The sequence below is a fragment of the Sparus aurata genome, chromosome 1 (assembly GCF_900880675.1).
Source record: "Sparus aurata chromosome 1, fSpaAur1.1, whole genome shotgun sequence".
NCBI lineage: Eukaryota > Metazoa > Chordata > Actinopteri > Spariformes > Sparidae > Sparus > Sparus aurata.
In genome coordinates, this window is record NC_044187.1 from 22,345,433 (window position 1) to 22,369,922 (window position 24,490).

General features: G+C 41.0%; 1 protein-coding gene across 3 annotated transcripts in view; it reads left to right on the top strand.

Moving 5' to 3' along the window:
- palm3 (paralemmin 3) overlaps positions 1-20,384 on the top strand; it is a 39,090-nt gene extending 18,706 nt beyond the window's left edge. For 2 of the 3 annotated variants that reach the window (XM_030433660.1, XM_030433650.1), the window contains 7 exons: positions 7,499-7,551; positions 9,572-9,652; positions 14,149-14,276; positions 15,011-15,083; positions 16,304-16,334; positions 17,299-17,352; positions 18,422-20,384. In XM_030433660.1, the coding sequence (XP_030289520.1) occupies positions 7,507-7,551; positions 9,572-9,652; positions 14,149-14,276; positions 15,011-15,083; positions 16,304-16,334; positions 17,299-17,352; positions 18,422-19,428 (1,419 nt within the window). In that variant the 5' untranslated portion in view covers positions 7,499-7,506 and the 3' untranslated portion in view covers positions 19,429-20,384. The remainder of the gene's footprint in view (positions 1-7,498; positions 7,552-9,571; positions 9,653-14,148; positions 14,277-15,010; positions 15,084-16,303; positions 16,335-17,298; positions 17,353-18,421) is intronic. The other variant, XM_030433667.1, reaches the window with a different exon arrangement.
- Positions 20,385-24,490: the final 4,106 nt, after the last annotated feature.

Consider the following 24,490-nt stretch of genomic DNA (forward strand, 5'->3'; position numbering starts at 1 on the left):
CTCAATTTAGTGGCCTTGGAATACTCTGTCCTGGTCTCACAGGCACGGAAATCTGAAACTGTTTGAATCGTAACTTTAAAGTAGCATTGAATCTTGTTTTAGAGGAGACCGATTATACTTTTTCATTTTTTCTGTGTTATTGTGCATAAAAGATCTTGAAGGTTAAAAAGGTCAAAGTCCCCACAACTAAAGCACCCCATTATACTATGCCACCATCTCACAAATTTGCATAATTTATGCCCTAGTGGCTAGTTTGGCACGTAAGAATTGATTAAGCACAGCAGCTCCGTTGTTGTTAGCAGTGCTGGGTCAGGCTTGTGTGAGCTGACCAATCAGAGGAGATTGGGTATTCAGGTGGGAGGCCTTAAAGAGACAGGAGCTAAAACAGAGTGTCTCAGACAGAGGGGGAATATAATGCTGCAGCACTGACCAGAATGAGAAAATTTATGTTTTTTGAGCATTAAAAGCATTTAACCCAAAATGTGTCTTTTAAGAAAAAAAACATCTCCTATCTCATCCAGTCCTGCTCTTTTTAGTTATGCGGTTTACATGCTAGACTCGAGTTTGGCATGCTATTTTCAAAGAGCTGAAAACCCAGCCATGTTGAATAGAAGAAGGATAATAGGACACATAGAAGCAGCTCTGTAAATGAGCCTCTAGCAGATGAACTGCACTTCAAAGCAAAGATGATTCCAGCGTAGCATCACTAATACAGGTATTAGAAATTAATAAAACTCCTAATGTTAGTTCTCGAATGTGCTGACAGCAACTGTATATAATTGAGGGCACACAATCTGATGCTCCAACCCTACGTCGACTACCCCTCCTCCCAGTCTCTACAAGAACTGGAGCAGAAACTTCAAAGTGTGTGGCCAGCGGTCCAACAGCAGCGTAACTGCATCATCACGCAAAAACAAAATGTCACTGGGTGGCCTTTTAATGACTCCCCCCACCCCCCCACCCCATACAGACCTGAAGCTATCTTAGCAACTCGCTGTATGTTGTGTGCTCAGTGGCCTGTATATACACAATCACCCAATTCAGAAGACTGCTGCTCTCTGGTCTGTCTACTGTACATTTCTGACAGCTCGTTTGGCCTGTTCCAGTTTACCAGTGTGAGAATTTTCTACCTTCTTTTTGGTCCCTTGTATGACGGTTAACTGGATATCTTCGATTTTTGGACTGTTGATCGAATAAAAACAAGAAATTTAAAGTTAAATATTATAATAGTCTTTCTCTCTTTCAGCCATAATTGATTACTCGGGGGAAATAATCAGCACATTCATTGATCATGAAAATGATTGTTAGCTGGATCCCTAATCTTGATTTTTAGCAAAAGCAAAGCTCAACATTTCCCCGTGGATGTTGCATAATAAAAATGTTTCTACTGTTCCTTCAGCAGGGGTTTGCTCTGATTATGAAATTTTTTATCTCTGTACATGATTTATTTTATTGTTTTGCTGTATGAGTACTTTCTTGCTTTGTTATGATCAACAATTAATAGAAACGGATGAATGTACTTTAATTATCTTTGATAACCATCAGCCTTCCTCACCAAAACTCAAGAAAGTTGCCTGACAAGACGCACATGGTTACATCCGTTACGTTACACCCTCCTACTGGTTCAGCCATAAGGAGCATACAGCCCGGTCTCACTGAATTGTTACAGGGAATTATATTGTTGAGAACTGGTTTTTCGATGAACTATTTCTGCATCATGACATAATCTTTCAAGAAGGAATCGCATCTTTTTCCTAGACATATAATGTCTGCTCTGATTAAGCTGAATCGCCATCAGGGAATCAAGCCATACCTGGACTTAAGGGTGCCCTGTGACACAGACTCGTAGTCTCATGACCGACAGTTCACAGCTTTCATGCTCCACTGTAGCCGGCATCCATCCCTGTGAAGTCAAAGTCAAAAACCCTGTTCTCTTTCCTTTCTAGTAAAATGTGCACCCATATCTGTGTTAGATCGGAGTATTGCATTTGAATGAACTAGTTTATTTTTTCTAATATTTTGATATGGGATTTAAATTCCAGAAACATGTGGCTTGCATAGACAGCCTATATTTTTATTGGGTGCAGCTATATTCCCAGACTGATGTTATATTCGACATGCGAGCTTACGCAAAGCAACTGAAGGCATTGGTGGAATGTGCAGGCCACCGATCCGATCACACTGATTCTACCGATGGCCTCTACCATAGTCTATTCAGAGACTTTTCTTTTTAAGCCCCCAGAAAATTAAATGCTAATTCGGCTTTTCTGGTTTGGTGCTCAGTTTGAAAATCATACATTTCATGCACTGGGATTTGGACGTAACTCGACTCCAAAATAGTTTGTGCACAACGTCGTTGGTCTTTAGATGAAATGTCACACCGCAGCCTTTTGCCTTGTAGGAGTCGTACCTGCCTGAGATTCCAGTTTTCATTCTTACATACAGTCAGTTGTGTACTGCCTGTCAGAGTGTATGAGAGAAATCCACAAGCAGTGAACTGTGGTACTAAATGATTTGTATAGTTTTTCATTCCAGACACCCCACTGTTCTTCCATCTGTTCCCACTGAGCTAATGTCACTACATCAGCACTCGGCATATAGACTTCATGGCACCCCGCTAGGCAAATATACATTGTTATATAAACATGCGCACATGCACTAAAAGCAAATATACTTTCTTTTGCACCAGGCTTGAGGAATGTTTGCTGAGGAACAAACTGAACGACTGAGAGGCAGCTGGAGTTCCTAGACCGTTGTGTGTTAACCGCACGCACAGACACACACACATGCACATACACTTCTTACTGAGCTCCTTTTTATCAACCAAATGAAAGCTGAAGTGGCTGTGCAATTAATCTAACTGTTTTTATAGTTGATAATTTGTTTCATCACATTTTATGCTATATAGCCAATATCTTGAGACTACATTGGCTAAACGCGCTCTTATCTCTGACCAAACTGCTGGTAGTCAGAGTTGCGTTGTGGGTAATGTAGATGTCCGATCTTGACAAGGTTGTATGTCCCATGATAAAGGAATAGGCTAAAATTTTAAATTTTTGAGTTGGGTTTAGACACTCAGGATTAAAGTAAGTTGTGATAGGCGTTTTCTATCTTCTGATCATTTGTGGACAAAGTAATAGACTATATTCACACACCACCATGACCTTATGTTCTGAGTGGGTAGCTCAAATGCTGTTGACAGAAGGATAAGGTTGTATGCAGGGAATCTGACAAAGAGTTATCATTTCCATTTCTCCGATGAATCAGCGACTACTAACACAATGGATAATTTATATCTGGAGGGACATAGGGTCATATTTCAACATAAAACGACAGATTTGATGACCTATAAGCTACCGTTAGACAACAGCTAACGTTGGCATATGTTATTTGACGGTAAATTGATTAGTCCATGATGTGTGTTAATATTTGAGAGTTAATTTATGGCTTTACTATCGTAATTTGAATCACTGTCAAATGGTAATGTTAGCTAGAAGGAGGTTAAATGCTATGTTTCTGTCTAATAGTAGCTAACGGATCATCAAATATGTTGTTTTCCCTTAAAAATTGCCCAATCTATTGTCTCTGTAGCTGCTGATCATTCGAAAAGCTGTGAATTAATGACCCCTTGTCACATTCTTTACATTTTACATAATGTTTGAGTGTGACATCAAAGGAAAATGGCCGCCATGTGAATATGGTCTATTAATGAATTAATTGGCAGATTAGTGGATGAGAAAAAGAAAAATAGAATTAAACTCATTAGTTGCAGCTTTAATGTGAAAAAGCCCGCCAAAAACTTTTCAAACCCCAGCCAAAACCCCAATTACTTTAGTGAAATAAAACCGAATTACACTGAATATTATTACATTTAGAAGCTGAAACAGGCATTTTTTTTCCTATGAGAGGACTCAAACAAGGACTTGAAGATTAATTTCCATGAAAAGTGTTGACGCTGAGGATGGGCTCAGAGTTCAGAGGGGGTTTTATTCATGCTGGCTCTCCGTCACACTGTAAGGGGCTTACTGGGACAATACAGTACAACAGAAACCTTGTTAGTGTTAATGGTAACACCTGGTCTTTTCCTGCTATGAAAAGTAAAAACTTTTTCAGTGAAAAAGGCCTGTTGACTTACCAATAAATTAACTGTTCATCTCTCCCTTGAGACTACCATTCCTCCTGTGTCCTGTGTCTACTCTTCTCTTTCTTTTGTTGTTGGCTGTAGCACCTTCTGCCCATTGTGTGAGTGTATGGAGAGGGAGAGTGACTAAAAGATAAACTGATAGAGACTCGATGTGTGGCAGCTCATACCACAGAGGTCAAACAGCCTCCAACCTGCTTAGCTGGCTAGTGTTTGTGTAGGTGGGACTCAAATCGTTGCCCTGAAAAAAAAAAACAAAAAAAACAAACTGTCAGTTCTAATGGAAGTAAGGCTTCAGTCATTTTAGCCATCTGGGCTGGCATGTAACAGGTGTTACAGGTGAACCGGTGTCTGTAATTAAATACTGTAGCAGCCAAGCTGTGTTAATGGCCGCCTGCCAAATTGGCGTTTCACTAACTCACGCTGTTTGGTGCAGTTTTTGTTGAGTCCCACAAGACAGTTGTGGGTTGCTATGCTTTCTGAGTACAACAAGAGGATTGTGGGAGTTGTGTGAAAATTCACAGTTAAGGTGCAAAGAATTATGGTTAAAATAAAGATTTAGCCTTATTAACACTTCAGTTTTATAATGAGGACACCTTACCAGTAAATTCTGACTTATTGTAAGTATCTATCATTACAATATTATATATCATAATTTTCCGAATCTTATTTTAGTGTTGTTATTTCAGTCTACATAACATCTATAACGTCACTATTCGCTATTACATCCATCCACTTTGTAAAGGGGGTGTCCCTTCACTGTTGCTCTTCATTAGGTTGTTTCCAGAGGGGTCACAAGATGATTCAAGGAACGACAAACGAAATCTTACCAAATCTTTTGAAATACTGGATAATTTAACTATCTCTACAAGAATTCAAAAACACTCTGGTTTAGTTGGTAGCAGATTGACCTGCATTCACTTAATAATGATCAGGGTCTCTTGGAAAACAGTGCTGACTGAATGCATCAACTGTTATCATGGTAACCAGTGTCCAGAGCAGTATTCAAAGCAGGTGCTTTCTCGGCTGCACCAACAAAACAAAAGGCAAAACTGATAAAGTGTAAGAAAAATGATAGAATATAAATGGACTTGCATTTCTATAGTGCTTTCCAGTCTACCAACCACTCAACAATTGTATGAGACTGCCATGCAAGGCACCGACCTCATCATCAGGAGCAATTTGGGGTTCAGTGTTCTCAAGGATACTTCGACATGCAGCCACGGGAGCTGGGGAAATCGTGCTAAAACTGGAGCTCTCCTGTGGCGTTAAAATAGTCTCAAAACCTGCACACATTGAAACATTACACTTGCTTGTCAGGTTGACTTTTGACTTTGGAGGCATAATTCTCACTGTACTGATGTTGCTGAGCTGGTGTTTGGGACAGGCGTAGAGAACAGAGACGATTTAATTAAATCTCTGTTCTTCCCATTCTTGAACAGTCTGTTGGATTTGTTCTCGCGTTTGTGTCACCGGTCGTCCCATTTGGTGGACAACAATTTGCTACATTTGCTATCATCGCTCTCCCCTTTTTTCTGCTACTCTTCCGTCGCTCTTCTCCCGAACCATCCTGACTTTCTCTGTCTCTTAACTTTTTGACTTTGTCAGCCTTCCCATCTCTACCCTCCTGTATCTTGTCTAATTATCGGAGTCAGTGTGTGTCTACGGGGAGCTCCTCAATACCTCCTCATCAAAGCCTCTGTTTGTGTTTGCTTGTTTATCTCTGGATGCTATTCTAGGCGCTCTCCTGGAGCCCTGATGAGACACAAGCCTCCACTCCCAACGGAGGCTTATACTGTAAGCTGTCACTGCACCTCCAGTCATTCAAAACACTGCCAAAACGAGATCTACCTCGTCTTGTCTCCCAATCACTCTCTCTATATATATATTGCGTGTATATATTACTACACGTATTTCTTCCTCTCTGTCTAACCACCTAAGTTCTTGAGAGAACTCCATTGTAATGAAAGCATGCTAGAGGTTTGTTTCCCCATCAAAAAAAGTTTCCCCTTCCCTCTCTCTTCTTCTTTCATCCATCTGTTGTTCCCTCCGATCACCTACATTTCCACATTGTTAAAGTGGGCACTTTTCCCCTGTGTCCCCGCCACCCTTCACACACCTCGAGGGCACCAAAAGAAACCTTTTTAAGGAGAAGTTTCTCACTATGTGACTGAAAGATATCGGTGGAGCAACAACAATAGCATCAGCCCTTCTGAGGAACCTCGTTTGAAGAATATGTGAGGCTTGGATGGAGAGGGACACTTAGTGAGAAATGAGTAATGTAGGTGAGGGTTGATGTGACAAAAGCTCATTTTGCTTGTGAGGTTTTTTATTCCAACTTGAAGTGTCATTGTCCAATTATTTTGAAGTAAAAGGTGACGTCTGATCTTCCCATTAATGTCCATCGCTTGTTTATGAGGTTTTGCAGGTTTGATAGTGTTTTTTGTGTGTGTGTGTGTATGAGTGTGTGTATTGGTATAAGGACACGTTCTGGGCTCCAAACTCTGTGATGGCGATTAGCGACAGCGGCTCTGACAGTGTGGCATTTGTTGCAGAAATAGGGCACGGTCTTGCTCAGATCTTCCCCATTGCTAGATCTCAGACGCTGTGATGGCTGAATGTTTTTTTTTTGTTTGTTTGTTTTTTTTTTTTGGGGGGGGGGGGGGGGGGGTGTAAGACAGAGCTCTTTACATACCACATGGGATTTTCAGTGACTGGAGGGGTTATTGCTGTCATTATGTAAAAATTCGGTTTCAATAACTGTTTTCACTACAATTACTTTGATCATATAAAGTCTTTCTGTATTTTATTTTCTTGTGGAACCCGTCTGGTGCAGAATTGCATGTGGGACAAAAATAAGTGTTATCTCTCTCCTGAGAAGTTAGAAGCAGAGTTATGGTTTGTGATGGCAAAAACTCACTAATGACTGAGTTGATGTGAACTGGCTGCTATGTTTGACTCTACTCTATACTCTCTCTTGTGACTCTGGGTTTTTGGGAAGCTCAAATATTGTCCCATTTGGTGCCGGCTGCAGGGGAAAACAGATGCCTAAGCTAATTTTCTTTGAGATGCCGGAGGGTGTGACACAAAAGACGTAATAGGAGTGTTGGGCAGATGTGTTTTGGTGAGGATGGTAATGATGAGGAGGATTGTGGGTCATGGTGGCTCTCTCTCTCTCTCCTTTGAACACAACAATTTTTACATTTGTAAAGACCCCCCGAAAAAAGGCGTGGTTTGGATATATGTGAAATAATGGCCTCTGCTCAATCTCTCAAAGTAACTGGATTCAGCCGACTCGTCTGGTATTTGTTTAACCTCTGATCTCTAACCTTCAAACCCTGTCATGTTGTGTCACAGGTGGCAGGATGGAAGAGGCAGACAAGTACAAACAGCGACTGGAGGCCATTGCTGTGAGTCCATGCACACACACACACACACAGACACACTCAAGACAAATCCAGCAGCATATGTATATGTTGTGAGAAACTGTACACATTTACACTTGGCTGTGAAAAAAAATTATGTTATGAGATAGGGTGTTCTGGCTAAAATAACACTAATGTACAGTTTCTCTCCATCGTAACAGTCAGTTTTAACAGCTTCAGAGTGTATTAGGGTGAATGGTGTCTCTGTCTCAGCCACTTCGCCCCCCTATCACACGTGTCTTTGCTATGTAACTACAATAAGAAGGCAGGATCACTGAATTAGAGCTGTCCCAAACGATTATTTTTCAAACGATTAATCTAGCGATTATTTTTTCGATTAGTCAACTAATTAAACGATTAATTTAACGTTACATGACCAAACAAAAGTAACATAGTAACTATAACTGTCATTGGTAACTTATATGAGGAAAAAAATACTGCAGTTGTAGGCGGAGCAGCGTCTGTCCTCCTGCCCGTCCTACCTACTCTTCGTCACATTTCTGCCCGAAAAACAGTGTCTGTCACCGGCAAAAACCTTTAACTCACTCAAGTGGTTGTGTTGATAGAAATCACCGTGATGTCAGCCCTCCCGACCGAGACTTTAGTGAATTTCCCCCAGAAAACAGCCTCCGTCCCTGCAAGTGACAGAGTCACGCAGCGACCTGTTTACTGATGGCGATTATGTAATAATGTAATTTAGCACAAAAAACGTAACTCTTTCATCTTCCAGGATGTTTAGGGGGCTGGGTTCTCAATCACTACACATCATAAACGGTCAGCAGGTTTAGATCGACAGGGGAAACACCTGGGAAACACCCCGACGTCATCATTATGACGTCTACCGTCACGTCTCTTTAGGAGTGGCAGCGCAGCTTTCTGTGTGAATTACACAGTGGTTCGTCTTTATTCCAGCGGTGCTTCGCTCTGTGTGAATGACCAACGGTGGAGAATTGACAAACCGCAGCTGTGGCGTTAATGCAGCTTCTCTGTGTGAGAGAGGCTATTCTCAGCCTCCAGAGGTACTACCCCTTCTTGTTTGGGATGCGTCGTCGCAGCCCTACACTGAATGAATGTTTTACAACAAGACAAAAGTTTTCAAGACGTAACACTGGTATGATGTGCAGAGTTTGGTTTGTAGTTGGCAGATAATGTTACATTACATCTGACAAATTTTTACAGAAACCTCGGATTGGTATCTACCCACAAAATGCCAATTTCTACAAAATGTAGATGTAATGGAGGAGTGTAAAAAATAATAACGATAATAACAATAACAATATTTTCATGGAGCAGTTTTTTCACACACCCTTTTCACCTCTTGTAGCACCTCATAATACAGCACAGAAAAGACTTCTAGCTGGTCTGTAGTTGTGTTAAAACCGGACCACATTTTTTCGAAACGTTACATTTTTGTAGATTATAACCTTTATTTAAAAAAACATTTGATTGCTAATAATGTAATACATTACAGTGTTATAGGCAGGTGTCATCACAGGTGTTTGCAATCTTGTCTATTTCCGCCTTTATATCACATTCGTCTGTACAGAGAAAGAGAAGATAAAGAGACTAAGCTCTCTGAGCTGTCCGTAACTCCTAAATAATTTATTGAATGTGCAATGTGGTGAGCCAGGGTGTCCCTGGTCCCATGAAAACAACACTGAGTTGCCATGGGGACAGCTGCTCTAAGCATTATGGGATGTACAGTCTACCTGATGTCTGTGGTGACAGTGTCCTCATGACAGATGGTTGACCAGGTGTTTTACTCTTTCTCGATGATGATGCCGTCTCTTTCCTTGCTTTGTCTCTGTTAGACATTTACATCAGCCCCTTTATATGTTTGGCACCTGATCTGAGTTTCTCAGCCCACCCTTCTGTTTATTGGAATAATAGTAATGTATTTGTACTCCTCTTGCTCTAGCTCTCTCTCTACCAAATCATCAATATGTCTACATTCACTCTCTTTCTTTTGCTTTATTCTCCATTTGTCCTAATTTTCATCTGTCAGGAGAAGCGTCGGCTTCAGGAGGAGCAGGACCGAGCCCGGAGAGAGATGGAGGATGAGAAGCTCAGACTACAGCAGCTCAAGGTCTGACACACATACACAGGATGATCTAATCGGTCTCATTCATTCACACACATATTTACAAGCACATGCAGCTTTAATTTGACTCATCCAACATCCTCTGCAGACCCATTTCAGCTTGTTAGCATTCCCATTTATTTCCTATTCTCACACATGCACACACACAGATGAACTGTACAACCTTTCACACTTCCTGGTTCTGCCCGTTTTTTGCGAGGTTAGAAGCAAGCCTTCCTTTGCTGAAATCAGTTTTTATGTGAGTGTTTACACACACTGCAAGTCACAGAGCTGCTCTATTGTTTTCACATCGTTTCCACTCTGGCGTTCCCACTTCCTACTCCACTGTGTTTCACTGCCCTGGGGCACATTCCTCAAATTGTGCGAAATTTGTGCAGCATGTGTTTGCGTGCACACAGGTATGCAAGTGCTCATGCAGGAGACCGTTTTACATATGCCTACCATGTTTGAATGAGCATGTCAGTTAGTGTGCAATGCACTAAAAATGAATTGCATCTGTGAGATCAAAATTCAAGTCTTTGAGGCTTCAAAGATGAATTTTAAATGATAATTTCGACACTCGCTCTCTCACAGGAGTTGATATAATCATAGCATTTAGTACATTCATTAGATTTGACATTGACTCTAACCCCAGGGTAGATGTAAGGATGTGATAAAGAAGGAGCAGCGGCTTATACACAGCTCCTGACCTGAGGGAAAGTTTAGGGAGGGCTGCATCCAGCAAGCCAAGGGCACGGAGAGGGAAACAGAGCAGGACTTGTTCTGCAGTGCAGGAGAAAACACAGAGATGGGTTTGTGACGCTTATAGTAAAGTAGGTAGCTACTGGCTAACTGTTGCCAGATTATGAAAACATGGGGGCCATAGGCTGAAGAGGAGTGTTGCTTTTCAGATGCATTCACGAGTAAGTGAGATGCTTGCAGACATCAGCTATGCAGCAAGAGAAAGAATAGCTGCTGTGAGTGTTCTGCTCTGGATTTCAGTGCATATTACTTTTTAATTATGATAAAAATGAAAATCCTGCCTATTTGGCTGGATTAGATTTGCTAAAAGTTCCCTGCAGACAGCACTATGTTTATTTCCACTTGTCAGGGTCAGCTAGAGACCACTGCTCCTTGAACTGACAGGAGTTTACTGTCCAGCTCAAGGGCACTTTGGCTGCACAGTTACTTTCTGAAAAAAGCACTTTAACCGAAGGCAACTGGTTGCAACACGGCTGTAATACTGACTTAGTCAGCCTGCAGCGAGTGTATTAGTCCAGACAATAAGAGGAAAACAACTGGTTTATAATGTTTGAGGGAAAAAATGTTTCTCCCTCCTGACAGTTTCTGGCTCAAAATTAATTTCACTGAAGTTTTTTCATAGCTACGTCATGCAATCATCTGAGTTTCTATTCGTTTTTGGCAGGGAATTTTTTATAACGGAATTAATTTGACTATAAAAGAAAAGATTGATTGGTGGAGGAAATAATGGCAGCCTTGGTTTGATAAGCCTGGCAAATGGCACTGTAACCACTATTACCATAACATAGTTTTCACATCACTTTAATCACCAAGGTTCTGATTGTACTGCCGTATGTCACCATATTAGTTGGTTTGTTTGTTTGTTTGTTTTGATGTCTGGATGCAGCATGAGTTTTGAACCCATTTTCTTCGAAGTGGCAGCACAATGATAACTTTCCATCTTTTTTCTTGTTTGTACATGTTGACTGCTTTACGTTCCTGTAGTCCAGCTCATGTAAACAGGTTTACATACTTTACTTTATTTTGTCATTGAAAAAGATTCATTCATTCATTCATTCACTCATTCATGTCATTATATTAAAAAAAAACAATGTTGAGTTTTGAAATGGTCACGTCCAATGTCCACCTTTGTCAGTTCAGAGAGCATCTACACAGCAAGCACGTATCAGTTCTGCTGAAATTGACTTGAAACAACATGATATCTGTAGTGGCTTGTGTAGTTTGAGATGGACTGTTGTGTTTGCAGTAAAACTCACACCATGTGTACAGTTGTGTTTGATGTGTCACTCATTGTCATGTATGCAAACACACACATGGAGCTTTTTAAGAGTCAGCGCTAGATGTCCAGAGGGGATTTGGAACAAGTGTAGAAAAGAACAAAGCAGTGCAAACGCAGTATTAGACTTGAAGGACTGAGTCTGTCAGACAGTCGTAATGGTCTGTTTAGAAGATGTTCAGAGAGTAGTCAGCAACAAACTGAGAATTGCGCAGTATAAAAGTTGAAAGTACTCAGTTTGGTGCTCTGTTTGGAGGGACTAGTAGGTTGCCTCGGGCAGCTTTCGTTCACTGGGTCATGTCTTTTTACAGGAGTGGTGTAGGAAGGGTATGAGAATAAAAAGAGCACACACAATACTATAAATTCTAGTGTTCTCTCAGTTGGACAGCAGAGATAAAGACATGGACTTACTGGTGTTTCTGTCTTTCCGCCTCTCGTCTTTTTTTCACAACTGAGCCGTTCAAAAAAAATCACATTTCGCTTTCTGCATCTCAGTTTGTCAATCCGACCGCGTCACTGCTCCCTACATATCCTTTCGCTTCACATCTCATTCTTTCATAGTCACAGTCACACACATTTCTGAATCATCCTCATGTTACTGTATTTTTTGCATTTGTGCCACACGTTGCATTTTGGGAATGTTTTATGAAAAAGAAACTTTGTCCCAATTCCATATGACATGCTATTTGTAACCAGGTTTTGAATATGTGGTTATTTTCATAGTTTCCAACAGATATGTAGTTTTTGGGGCCAAAATACACACATGTTCTGCAGTGATTCCTCAAATGTGGTAATTAAACACACAAAATATGTAATGGAGGCAGGATATTTTACACTTTAACAAAAAACTTTATTGTCTAAAATGACATTTGTTAACAACACAAGAAATGTAATAACAGTAAATCACCACAAACATCTTTTTCTGCACTGTTTTTTAAGAACAGAAAGTTTTCTTATTGGCTGTTATTGCCTGATACCGTGGCGATAGGCCAGTATCAACCAATCATATCAGCCAATCGGTATGTGTTCAGGCTCTAGTTAGTTCACACTGAACAAGAGACAAATTCAATTCTACTCAAAACAGTTGGCATACACACTAAAAAAGCCACCTCTAGAAAACAAACACGCTTTTGGGAAAACATTTAACTTTCTCCTTTACTGTACTGGTGTGTTTTGCTGTTCACCCACCCCCAACTCGTCTAACCCAACTGGCTGAGGACCTTGTTGCTTTCTTCTAAGTATTTTTTAATGCCACTATATCGCGCATATTGTTTTACACTTTGGACATTTAAATAAAATGGTGTTGGATGGATAAAATGTTGCAGGTATCGGCAGTGATGAGACAGTCTTTCTCTGTCTCTCAGCACTCTGCCAGCAGCTGATAGTTTCCGTCTGTTGCTGGTAGCAACCACTGCTGGCACAGTTCTGTAGCAGTTCATCTGAGATCACTCGCTTCATCCATCTTTCTTTGAACAGGCAAATATTGACAGAAGTATTTCTCTACTCTCAAAATACTGTCGTTTGGCCATTGTCTGTTAATCTTTATTAGTTTTTTCGAGAGGTTCTTCTGATCAGCTCAGCGCTACCCAGGCTAGCCATTTCCATAAGTACAAAATAGCTTAGCTGACAATTGCATTGACAGTTAGCTTAACTTTGAGAATCCAATTAAGCTAGTTAGCGAGCAGATACAACAGGGCTACAATTGTTGATTGTAACGTCTTGTTCGTTGTATTGCCGTTTTACAATATATCTATATCTTACCATAAATATATACATATAGTACGTTATAGTAAGATATGGAAATATACGACATTATTGGTCAGTATTAACTTATGACAAATATATCTATCTGTAGTCCATACGCTTAACATAGCCTCCAGTTTTACAACTGTTAATTGTCCTGCTGAGCACATTGTTGTCACAATTAACTGTAGTTACCACATTACAAGGAGCCTTATCAAAACATTGTTGAGATTTTCTTTTTTTTTTCTTTTAGCTCTCAAATATTGATACCTGTATTAGCCTCAAAAATCACATACTGGACAGACTGTCACTAGATTTGCTTTGTTTATCCAATTGCTGACAGTATTACAACAACACTACTTCCAGTCAAATCTGAAAAGGCCTCATACACTAAATGTTCAATGTTCAATACAAGGAGTTTTGTTCAAGTGTAGGAGTGGGCATTGAAGATTAAATTGTCTTTACCTGTATGTAATTTATATCTCTTGATATAAGTATAAGTGTATTGTGATATGCTTAGGGAAAATCCAGTGAAAAATAGTTAATGGATTAAGTAACAGGTCAAACAGGTCTGTCTGTTATCAACAGGCACCTCTGCCAGATATTTTAGATGGAGTGCTATCAATGTGTAAACTGTACTGAAATATCAACACAATACCAATGCAAGTTGGACTCACTCTCCTCTCTTTCCTCCTTCCTCACCTCCTCCTTCTCACTCCAGAGGAAGTCTCTGAGAGACCAGTGGTTGATGGAAGGACCTCCCTTGTCCCCAACCTCCCAAGACAACCAGAACCCTCGCTCACCTCTGTGGGGATCCCAGGCCCAGGAGATGGAAGAGCGCATTGACAAGTACAGCCACCGTCTGTGTCTGTGTGAATACATGTTAGTGTATATGTGCACAATTTAGAACGAGGAGACAAGGAGCCAGTTTGTGACTGTCTGAGACAGTTAGCGGCGTTGACGGAGCTGACGGAGCACGTGTGAACTGTCACTTTTTTGTTGTATTTGCGTAGTTGGAAGTTCATGTATTATTGACAGTCGCAGCATTCCCTTTTCTATTTTTGTTTTTCTTGTAATTTTTTATTGTTGTCGTACATTATGTATGTTGTGGCAAAGTTGAGTTTTAATTCTGCCAATACTGAACTCGCAGGCAGAGAGTGAGAGTGAGAGGGTGATGCAGCCTGCACACTTGCCGGATAGGACTAGGCCTTTCTTTATTGCATTGGACAATGTTGTCAAGTCCCTGAAGACTACACTCCAACATCCCAATCTTATTATTGCACACAGCACTGTCTTGCTTTTCAAGAAGACTCCTGTCTCTCTGTCTCTCTCTCTCTCTCACTCACACACACACACACACACACACACACACACAGCATATGGCCTCCAGGCGAATTAAGAAAAAAATGTGCCTCCAGAAGCGTTTTTGAAAGCGGGTTGAAAAAAATGAATGAAAATATATATTTATGCATCACATAAATATGATAAAGCATGTTCAAGAGTTTATTGTAAGGACAGAAATTATATGTTTGTTTAATGTTTGTATATATATATGTGCGTGTGTGTATGTGTGTCCTTGTCAGGTTGCAGTCAGAGACTCAGCGGTTGGCAGAGGAGGAAGAGAAGCTGAAGGAAAAGATGGAGGATGGCCAAACTGTGAGGAACTCACACACACACAATCGCCCACTCACTCTCTGTGGACACAAAGCGGGTTGGAATACGTGTCGAACAAGCTTGCTCAATCATCTTCCATTAGAAAGAAAATTTCCCACAACTTCTATCTGTGGCTTTCTGCCATGAATAATGCATTTCCTCTCTTAATGTACCTTTGATGTAGCACCTCTTGTTCAAAAGCAGGAACTTTATGAATGGAAGCTGCTCTGTTACATAAACAATTCAGCACTTGATCCACTCTAGAATTATTGTTTTGCCTCAAGCCAAGCACAAGTATGTTTACCCCACCTCACCCAAGGTCTTGATAGTAGAACAAAAGGGTTGTCCTTCCTTCTCTCCCGCTGTTCCCGGGGGTTTTTTAGAAAGGTTTTTTCATAGTTATCATATATTGATCTTAACTTTGGCTGTTGAGTTCAACAAAAAATCAACTAGAAACATAAACAGAGGATTTAATGTTTTTTTTATAGCTATTAGAGCTGATAGACTTAATGGCTGTGATGTAGGAGGCTCTGAATGTATGACCTTATCATCTGTGTGAAAATACAGCACTTAAGCAGGCAGTGCCAGCAGAGCTTTGATTTAGTGTGCAGACTGAGAGTGAGTGACGGCCAACACCTGGCAGCTCAAAAAGGCACATCAAGAAGATTTTTTCTATGATTTTCTTTCCCTATTGCTTTCTAATCAGACTAGGGATGTGTTAATATGTTCAGGTCCTTGAAGCAGGCTTTTGATTATAAGCTTTGCACATAAACATGATCAAGATGAGCAGATGTGATGTATTTAAATACATGCTTTACCAAACTGCTGAGAGGGGAGAACTTTCCAAGGGTTATGTAGGGCTTTAAAGCTCAATCACTCCCCCTTGTGATTAGACAGAACGTCATAGCCCTCATGTCTGTGGATCAGCTTAAATAATTACTGTAGTGGACACATTGAGTGGTTTAGTACAGGTTGTGCTTGTCTGTGCTGTAGGAGGGTAGATACTTATTTAGACAACATGAGGGAAAATATTTCATAGAAATGCTCTGGATTGTGTCTGTTTCCATAAAACGTGTGTTAAATTCTCGCATTTGCATTTCATCTGTTGTTTTTTTATATTCTTTTCAAAATGCACCAGAGCTTCAGGCAACACAACACAAACAGATTCAGCGGTTGAGTCACAGTCATTTTAATTCCTCCCCTGTCTCTCTCTTACCCACCAGGAGGCAGTGAAAGTGGGAGAGGCTGGGGCAGGTAAGTGGGTTCAGAAAAACCTTTTGGCACAGAGAAATGTTAAAATTACAGCGGTTACAGCCAGTTTTTTAGTAAAATTGCATTTCCATTAGCTTTGTGCCAGAGGAAGTGATAGATTTATGCAAATTCCACACTGTAGAGAAGTTAACATCAGCATTTTCAAGCATTCTGACAAGCCCTAACATCCACAGTATGTAGCAGAGTGCAGAGCTGTCATCCATCTGCAAGCTTTTTCTTAAACTGTTTAAACACCATATTCTGTCCAATAAGTGTCAACCCCACAGTGCTGTATCATTTTAACCACTGTGTGCAGACATACTACTTTTCTGGCTCCCAGCACCTGGTAACCAAAGTCTTGTCTCTACTGCCACTCCTACTTAATCACATCTGTACATGTTGATTAGGTTTCATTTGTTTAATGTTTGGACTCCTTCTCACTTTTCTGTGTTTACTTGCAATGGAAAAGAACTTGTGTTGTCCTTTTACGGTCAGTTTGTTTAGGTATAAAACATCAGTCGATGAAGATCTTTCTCTTCTGACTAACTAAAACTACACAAAGCACCTTTTAACAACAAAGACAACGATGTGTTGTAGCTAAAATTTTAAATACAAGATAGACAATGGACAGGATGCTATGGAGTAAATGAAAAGAGAGAAATAAATACAATGGCATATAACATAGAATTCAATGAATAAATGCAAGAGTAAAATACAGTTATTGAAGTACAACAAAAAGTTATCCAAGAAGCACTAATGTGTTGATTAAATCTCACTGTGCTCCAGTCCTCAGTGTTGCATCTTAGTCTGAACATCTTCATGTAAAGTAACATGTATGTGGTCACTGGATTCATTTTCTGCGAAATCAGTGCTCAAATTTGTAGTGATTCATGATTTCTACATTGCGTGTATGAAAGTGCCACCTGCTGACGTTGCAGTACGTACAGTATGATTCGTTCTTCCACAGAAATAGTCCATGATGCGCTTGTGCAGAACGGAGAAAACAATGCAACAGGACTGGGTGGGTATAGAGTTGACTCGTGTCGTAAAATGCACACAGATATACATCGAAGTACTCACATAATGCTCATGTGGGGAATGCAAAACAGGCCATAGCCTTTTTTTGACATCAGTATTTTTCCTCCTCTCCATTCTTCCTTGTGTCAATTCATATCATACACCAGTTCCTTAAAGACCATACAGTCCCCTATAGAAATACTTTCCAGTATGTGTTGTATATACTGATCTTAAGAACATTTGCATTATAAAGGAAGGAGTGACCCAGTCATACCTTTACTTCACTAAAAGTTCATACATGCTGTGATGAATATTTACACATGTTGAATAAGGATTTGCATACATATTTATGCTAATACGCCTGCAAGTGCAGAACTTGCATTTTTAGAGGGCAGCGGGGATGTGGACGTGTCAGTGGCTATGCTGCTCACGCTGTTGAAGAGCACAAGAGAGTCTTAAAAAATGAAAGTGACCCCTCCATTAGTATTTACATCATCCAGGGTCTATAAACGCAGACTGTAGAATCTAAATCTGCATCTAATGCATTCTCTGTGCATCTTGTTTCAACCGTCTCATCAACCATTATGTATCCCTCCCATGACAAATCCTTGTCATGATTATGATAATTTACATTTCTCACTTTTTTTTTATTTCACTTCAGTTGCTTGTTACTATCTGCTCCAAAGCAAATACAATAGAAGCCTCCATTTATTATTATACAGTTCATGGCCTGTGGCTAAAATGTGGTCTTTATCAGCCTCTGCATTTTATACTAGAGCGGAGGTGACTGACCTTTCTGTGTAAGGCATTAAGATTCATAGATCGCAAAAGCTTTTGTTAACTGCATTACAAAACCTAAATTAGCTGTTCTGACTGTGACGACATACTCAAATTGCAATCAAGTAACAATGAAAGCTAATCATTAGTGATAATGAAAGTTTGTTGGCATATTAATTGCATATCCATTCAACTTCATTCAAATGCATGAGTAGCACTAACTATTCAAATTAATGTAAGTGCACAGAATAATCCTCCTTCACTGACAGTGGTCTTTATTTTATGTTTATCTTCAGAAACAACTGAAGCTGAAGAGAAGACAAACCAAAGCTCACCGGTGGATGAAACTACAGCTGTCCTAACAAATGGTGGAGGCGAGTTCGAGGCAGCCACCAGTCACGGTGCTTCAGAGCAAAGTAGTCAGTCCACCACCAACGGACCAGTTGTAGCCTCCGAGGGTGTTATTAGCATGAAGCTGGAACCAGGGTTAAGCCTGGTTGTTTCTGAGGCAGCGCCTGGTCAGGTTCCAAACATCAACATCAACGAGGGGGAGGAGGAGGAGGGGACCCTGGTGATGAGAGCAGAGCGTGTGATCATCACAGATGAAGGGGAGGATGTACCTGAGGAAGATCAACAGGAGACCACGCAGTCAGAGGAAACCCCTCTGCCGAATCTAGAAGCAGGCCAAGAAGGAGGGGAGGCTGGGGAGGAGGTAGTAACAGAAACAGAAGCAGCTCTGGAAACCCTCACAAAACCAGAGTACAGTGAGGCAGTTGAACCCACTGCAGATGCACAACCAGCAAATGCAGATGGAGACGAGCAGGGTGGGGTACAAACAAATGAAAACAGAGATCAAGAGACAGAAGCTGATGGACAGGACAACCAAACAGAGGCTCTGACCTGTGTGCAGGTGCAGGCCCCATCTAATGCTCTGGAGGGCACTACAGTGGCTTCTGTGCCAGTCTACTCTCAGGCCACTCTCACCCCGGAGCCAGAGGCTGAGAGTGCAGCTGCAACGTCACCAGAGGGAGCAGAGGCAACATCAGAAGCCCAAGACCCTGCTCCTCTGCCGGGCCAGTTCCAGGAGGTTCCTCTGGCTGATCCCCAGGAGAACCAGAGAACAGCGGCAGGGCCAGGGGAGCAGGAACCTCTTCTGTCACAGGCCAAAGCCCCAGACACCCATGCAGAGCCAGCAGCAGCAGCTAACAGCCCAGCCAGCACAGACACACAAAACCCGACCAGGGCCAGCCACGAAGAGGAGGCACCAAAACGCAAAACCTGCCAGTGCTGCTCTGTCATGTGAATGCCCTCACTGTGCATTTATTTCCTCTCTCCCTCTTCAGTCTGTCTCAATACACAACACACTCCTTCCCCCATCTCTTTGTTTTATGCACCCATCATTTTTCAAATCAGTATGTTCACAAGCGGCTTCCCTTTCCTCCTCTGCCCACTGCCCTCATAACAACCTTGTCCCACTCTTGAGTTTAAATCTTCAAGAGGAAATGAGCTCTCTCCAATATGAAGACAGGGGAGGTATAGACTGGACTTGTCAGTCTTTTAAGTGCCTTGAGGAACTCTCAACCCAGGACTACACTTTTAAATTCTCCTCACACAATGCGGACCAAAGTACGAGGTGTTGGTTTTTTTACACTGTTTGAGTTTGATTTGATTTTACCGGTTAGTGTAGTGAGCCAGACAATCTATATAGGATCATACAACCCAAATACTAGATACAGTTAAACAAAAACATATATTATTTTGAGCTGTTGTATCTTCATGTATAATTCATTTTTCATGATCTTAATATAAGGTTTAACTGGAAAAGATGCAGAGGGGATCATAGAGGATCTAAATGAATTACTTTAAAGCTGCATTATTTTATTGATTTTGGTCTTTTGATTTGAGATATTTTTAATCCAAGTATAGGACCTGAACATTTGTATTAGCTCTGTATTACAGGTTTGACAGTACACAGACCAACTCTATCAAAGGTTTTTATTTATAAACAACAGTGTGCACCACTGAATATTTCGTGGGCTGTTTTTAAAAGAGCAAATATTTTTGAAATACCTGAAAGTATGAATTTTGTATTTTTACCAGATGAGCTATTGAGGAGAGGCTCCAGAGCTCCTGGCATAGCTCTGTGCATGGATGTACATACTGTAGACAAAAACAGGTGGAACTGAGAGTGTCTGAGATGTCAGCTTTGAAATGATTGATGAATGATTTAATGATTAAACTGACATTTGTGATACACTGCCTGATGTACTTGATGTTCATCCAGCATTTCTGTTCTTCAAACAGTGAATTTGTCCATGAACCACAACACTCTTCCCCTCAAAAGAAGCACACTGGATAATATTTATTATTAACTATTTGTGTCGGCATATAATTCCTAAAGCAGGGAGCAGTGGTTTAGGACAGCCGCCTGTCATATGTCTCCAGCCACACTTGGCGTGGGAGTACACAGTCCGCCTGAGACAACTCATCCATCTTTAATCATAGAGCTTAAGTTGTGGTAATTAGTCCCCTGAGGAGAAGAAGGGAACAAACAGGACTTTGAGAGATTCTACAAAAAAAGCAGTTTCTCTGGGACTGAGCTCATGATATGATGCACCTGGTTTTCCCTATTAACACTTTTAAAAATCTTTGACATGGAGTACAGGGACCTCCCGGCAGTGTCTCTAACAGCTCTTGTGATAGTTAAGTGACTGCAAGCCGTCTCAAGGGCCAGACCAAACTCTGTCCCGGAGGACGCAGCAATGAGTCCTGCAGCTGTGAGAATAACTCCTGCTGAGGTCAGAACTCTCAGGGGGGCTTTTTGCAGTCGGATAAAGTTGATACATTAAAACACATCAATTCTTTATTTTTATGCCTTCAGGCCTGGCCAGGTGCAATTCATTTTTCAGGTTGTCTGTACATGCTACATCACCTTTTTCAGGAACGCCTCGAGGGAATTACTTCATATTTGGCACAAACGTCACTTGAATTTAAGAATGACCCGATTCAAATTCGGTGGTCAAAAGTCGCGGTTACCTTAAGAAACACGTTTTTTGGTCATGACTCAAGAATTCACACACTAATTATGACAAAAATGTCACACACAAGTCTAACACGATACAGTGATGAGGTGATGATGTTTTAAATCCAAAAGGCCAAAGGCCAGCTTCACCATCACATCATAATGTTCTGCAAAAATCCCTTTCTGGACATCATTCAACACCTTAACTCAGGAGCAGAAAGGGAGACAGTGACCATATTTCACATTTGGTTGGATACTGACTTGGTGACACTAATCTTGGATGCACGTTGTAGAGATCTTCTGTGCTGCTGGGTTCAACATGTGAGTGAAGCACTTATGTTTAAGAATTCACAGCTTCTTAGTGCTCCATCAGAGTCAGCTTTATTGGCCAAATGTGTGAACACATACAAAGAATGTGATCTTTTTTTGGTTTCTCTCAATGAACTTGCACACTAATAGACACACAGCGGTTTTCCAACACAAGGTTTTGCATAAATTGAGCTTCAGGTGACCATATTTTGCTGCTCCTTGTCCTGAATGACACATTTGTACAAGCATTCTCATTTCAATTAGCATTAAATGTAGCTGAAGTTTATGCACATGTCTTTAAAACCCAGGTGTCAGGGAAGAGCGAAAAGCTTTCAAAAACAAGGTCATACTCTGAAGCTAGGTTAACACTCTTAAAGGGTAACTCCACCAGTTATTCTGATTAAAGTGTGTTAAGACATCTTGGTGGGAACTACTGCATATGTGAAAAAAGTAGCCTTTTGTTACGTCACATGAAGTTGCATGTATCTGTTAAATTGCCTTCATTGATGCCACTCAGTTGTTGAGTTGCATCATGGGTAATGTAAGCGTCAGGTTTTGGAAAGCAGTCTGCTGTTCTAGCATTGCACTCCTATAACACTGTGGGACTCATTATGGAGAGTTTTGAAAAACAAATGGATCAAAATCGACACAGCAGAACCAGAGATTTTTGTATTCCTTGCATTCTTCTTCATTTTCCAAACCTGGCAACTTCATCACCCACAATGCAGCTGAGCCGCTGAGTGACATCGCGGGAGGCATTTTATCAGATAACATGCAGCTTCTTCTGGAGCCACAGAAGGTTTTATACTACATTTGCCACATGTGCAGTAGTACTCCAACACAACACAATTTAATCAGGAAAAATTGGTAAAAAAAAAAAAAGTTACCCTTTAAACTCTTTGATCAAGCAAACAGATAAATCCTTGTTGTTTCAACATTGCAACAACAGTGTTTTTTAACCTAGGTTCAAGTGAGAGTAGGTCGGAATATCCTCAATAAATGAGTGCGCCTGGTTTCACAGTGATTTCAACAAACTCGATACATATAATGAAACTGGAGCTCTAAGTATGAGCCAATGAGATTAAAGCAGATTTATTGCCTGCTGTTTGCAATAAGATGCAAGTGAGAGAATTGTAAATAAGCATGATTCACACTCTTTAATTCTGGTTTTAACGTCACAGGTATAGAACACAGGTGGACTCTGCTCTCTCAGTGTTGCAACTATAAAACCAGATGAGCCTCGATCCTGGCAACACTTTCAGACGGACGCTGCAGTGCGACTTCAGAGTCCAGATGACCAGTCATATGAGTTCAACATACAGAGACATGTTTGCTGTGTGTGCCATCGCTCTCCTCTGCTTGGCATATGTGAGCCATTCAGAGCCTCTTACCTGTAAAGATGTGCTCCAGCCTTTGGATGAACTGGATCCCAATGATTTACAGGGCGAATGGGCTATGGTTGCAGGCAGCCTGAGGGTCATTGAATCTGATGAGCCTTTTGACATACCGGACAGCGTCAGTCTTAATTTCTACAACTCAACTTTCACCAAAGGCAACCTTTATGGTGAGTCGTGCCAGTACCTTTCCCGTGACGTCTTGATTAAGGACGCTCAATATAACTTCACGGTGGGACAGATGTCTAACTTCAGTGGCACCATCTTCCGTACATCCTGCACGGACTGCGTTGTGCTGAGCTTCAAAGTGGAGTCACCACATTTTAAGTCAGAGGAACTGTGCCTGTTCAGCAAAAGGAGAGAGATGGATGAGAAGGTGCTGAAGGAGTTTGCCACTCAAGCAGAGTGTCTGAAGCTGCCTAAAATACGGGTGATGGATCCTACCAAGCATCTTTGTCCAGTCCACCCCACCGGCGCCTCCGGTAGCTCCAACTGAGGAGAAAACAGAGAATCCAAAGGCTTAGGAGATGTTGATATCTGTTGACAGTGTGAATAAAATGATTGACAAGCATACAGCGTCTGTGACTGCTTTTGTGCATATGGTATATTGTCTACAACTAGGTGAGTGTGAGACTTCATGAACAGCCATAAGCATGTTTGTTATCTGCCAAATAATTGTTTTATAGTTGAATTTCGACTCCTCATTATCCCTTGTTTTCATAAGGACAGTGCAGGTGAAGGGGAAATGATATAGGTTAAAGTAAAGACCAAACCAAATGTTCTCTGGTTTTCTTATGTTGTTGTTCAAATTCCTTTGAATTATTTGTTCTCAGAGATGAGATATAAGATTTGTTTCTGCAGCCCAGGTTTGTCTGAAGGTAAAGAGAGGGCTGCCTCTGTGGACTTCGGGGTGCATTGCGTAAACACACATTTCAATAAAAATCCATAAATGCATGCGGCCACAACCACTTTATACAGTCACAATATGTTCAGTTTGAAATAGTTTTATATTGATTGATGGCTTAAATCTCCACACACTGGCACTTTCTACACAAAGAAGAGGTGAGTTGTTGTTAGTGTTCTTATCCCCTCTCACACACAGATGTGTATTCATCAATCATTTATCTGTGTTTACCAGCAGAAAAATATAAACACTAAGAATTTCCAGAACTTTAGTTCAGGAGAAGTTCAAACAGTAAAACTTTTTCCCCCATTTCATTTGATTATGGATATTTGACTGACATTACCACAGCTAAGATAGACCAGAACACACCCACTGAAAACAATAAGTAGCCCAGCACCTAAGACTCTAGGTGCTGTATCGTAGGCAACTGGACTTGTTTCAGTTTCTTGAAGACCTTTCACCTCTCATCCAAGCGGCTTCTTTAGTTCCAACTAACCTGAGGGGTGTAGCAGGCTTTTAAACCCTGTATGGGAGTTCTTACAGAATCATTAAGGTCAAGTGTGAGCTCTGAGTAACAACCACTCACATGAGAGCTCACCAAGCCCTAACATCCCACATAAAGGCCGGCTGGGTCAACGAGTCACAAGTGGCCCTAACGGCTCTGAAGCTCAGAGCTCACACACGTCCTTAACAACGCAGAAAGGGGACTACCACACAAGCTTAGAGGAGGACAGAT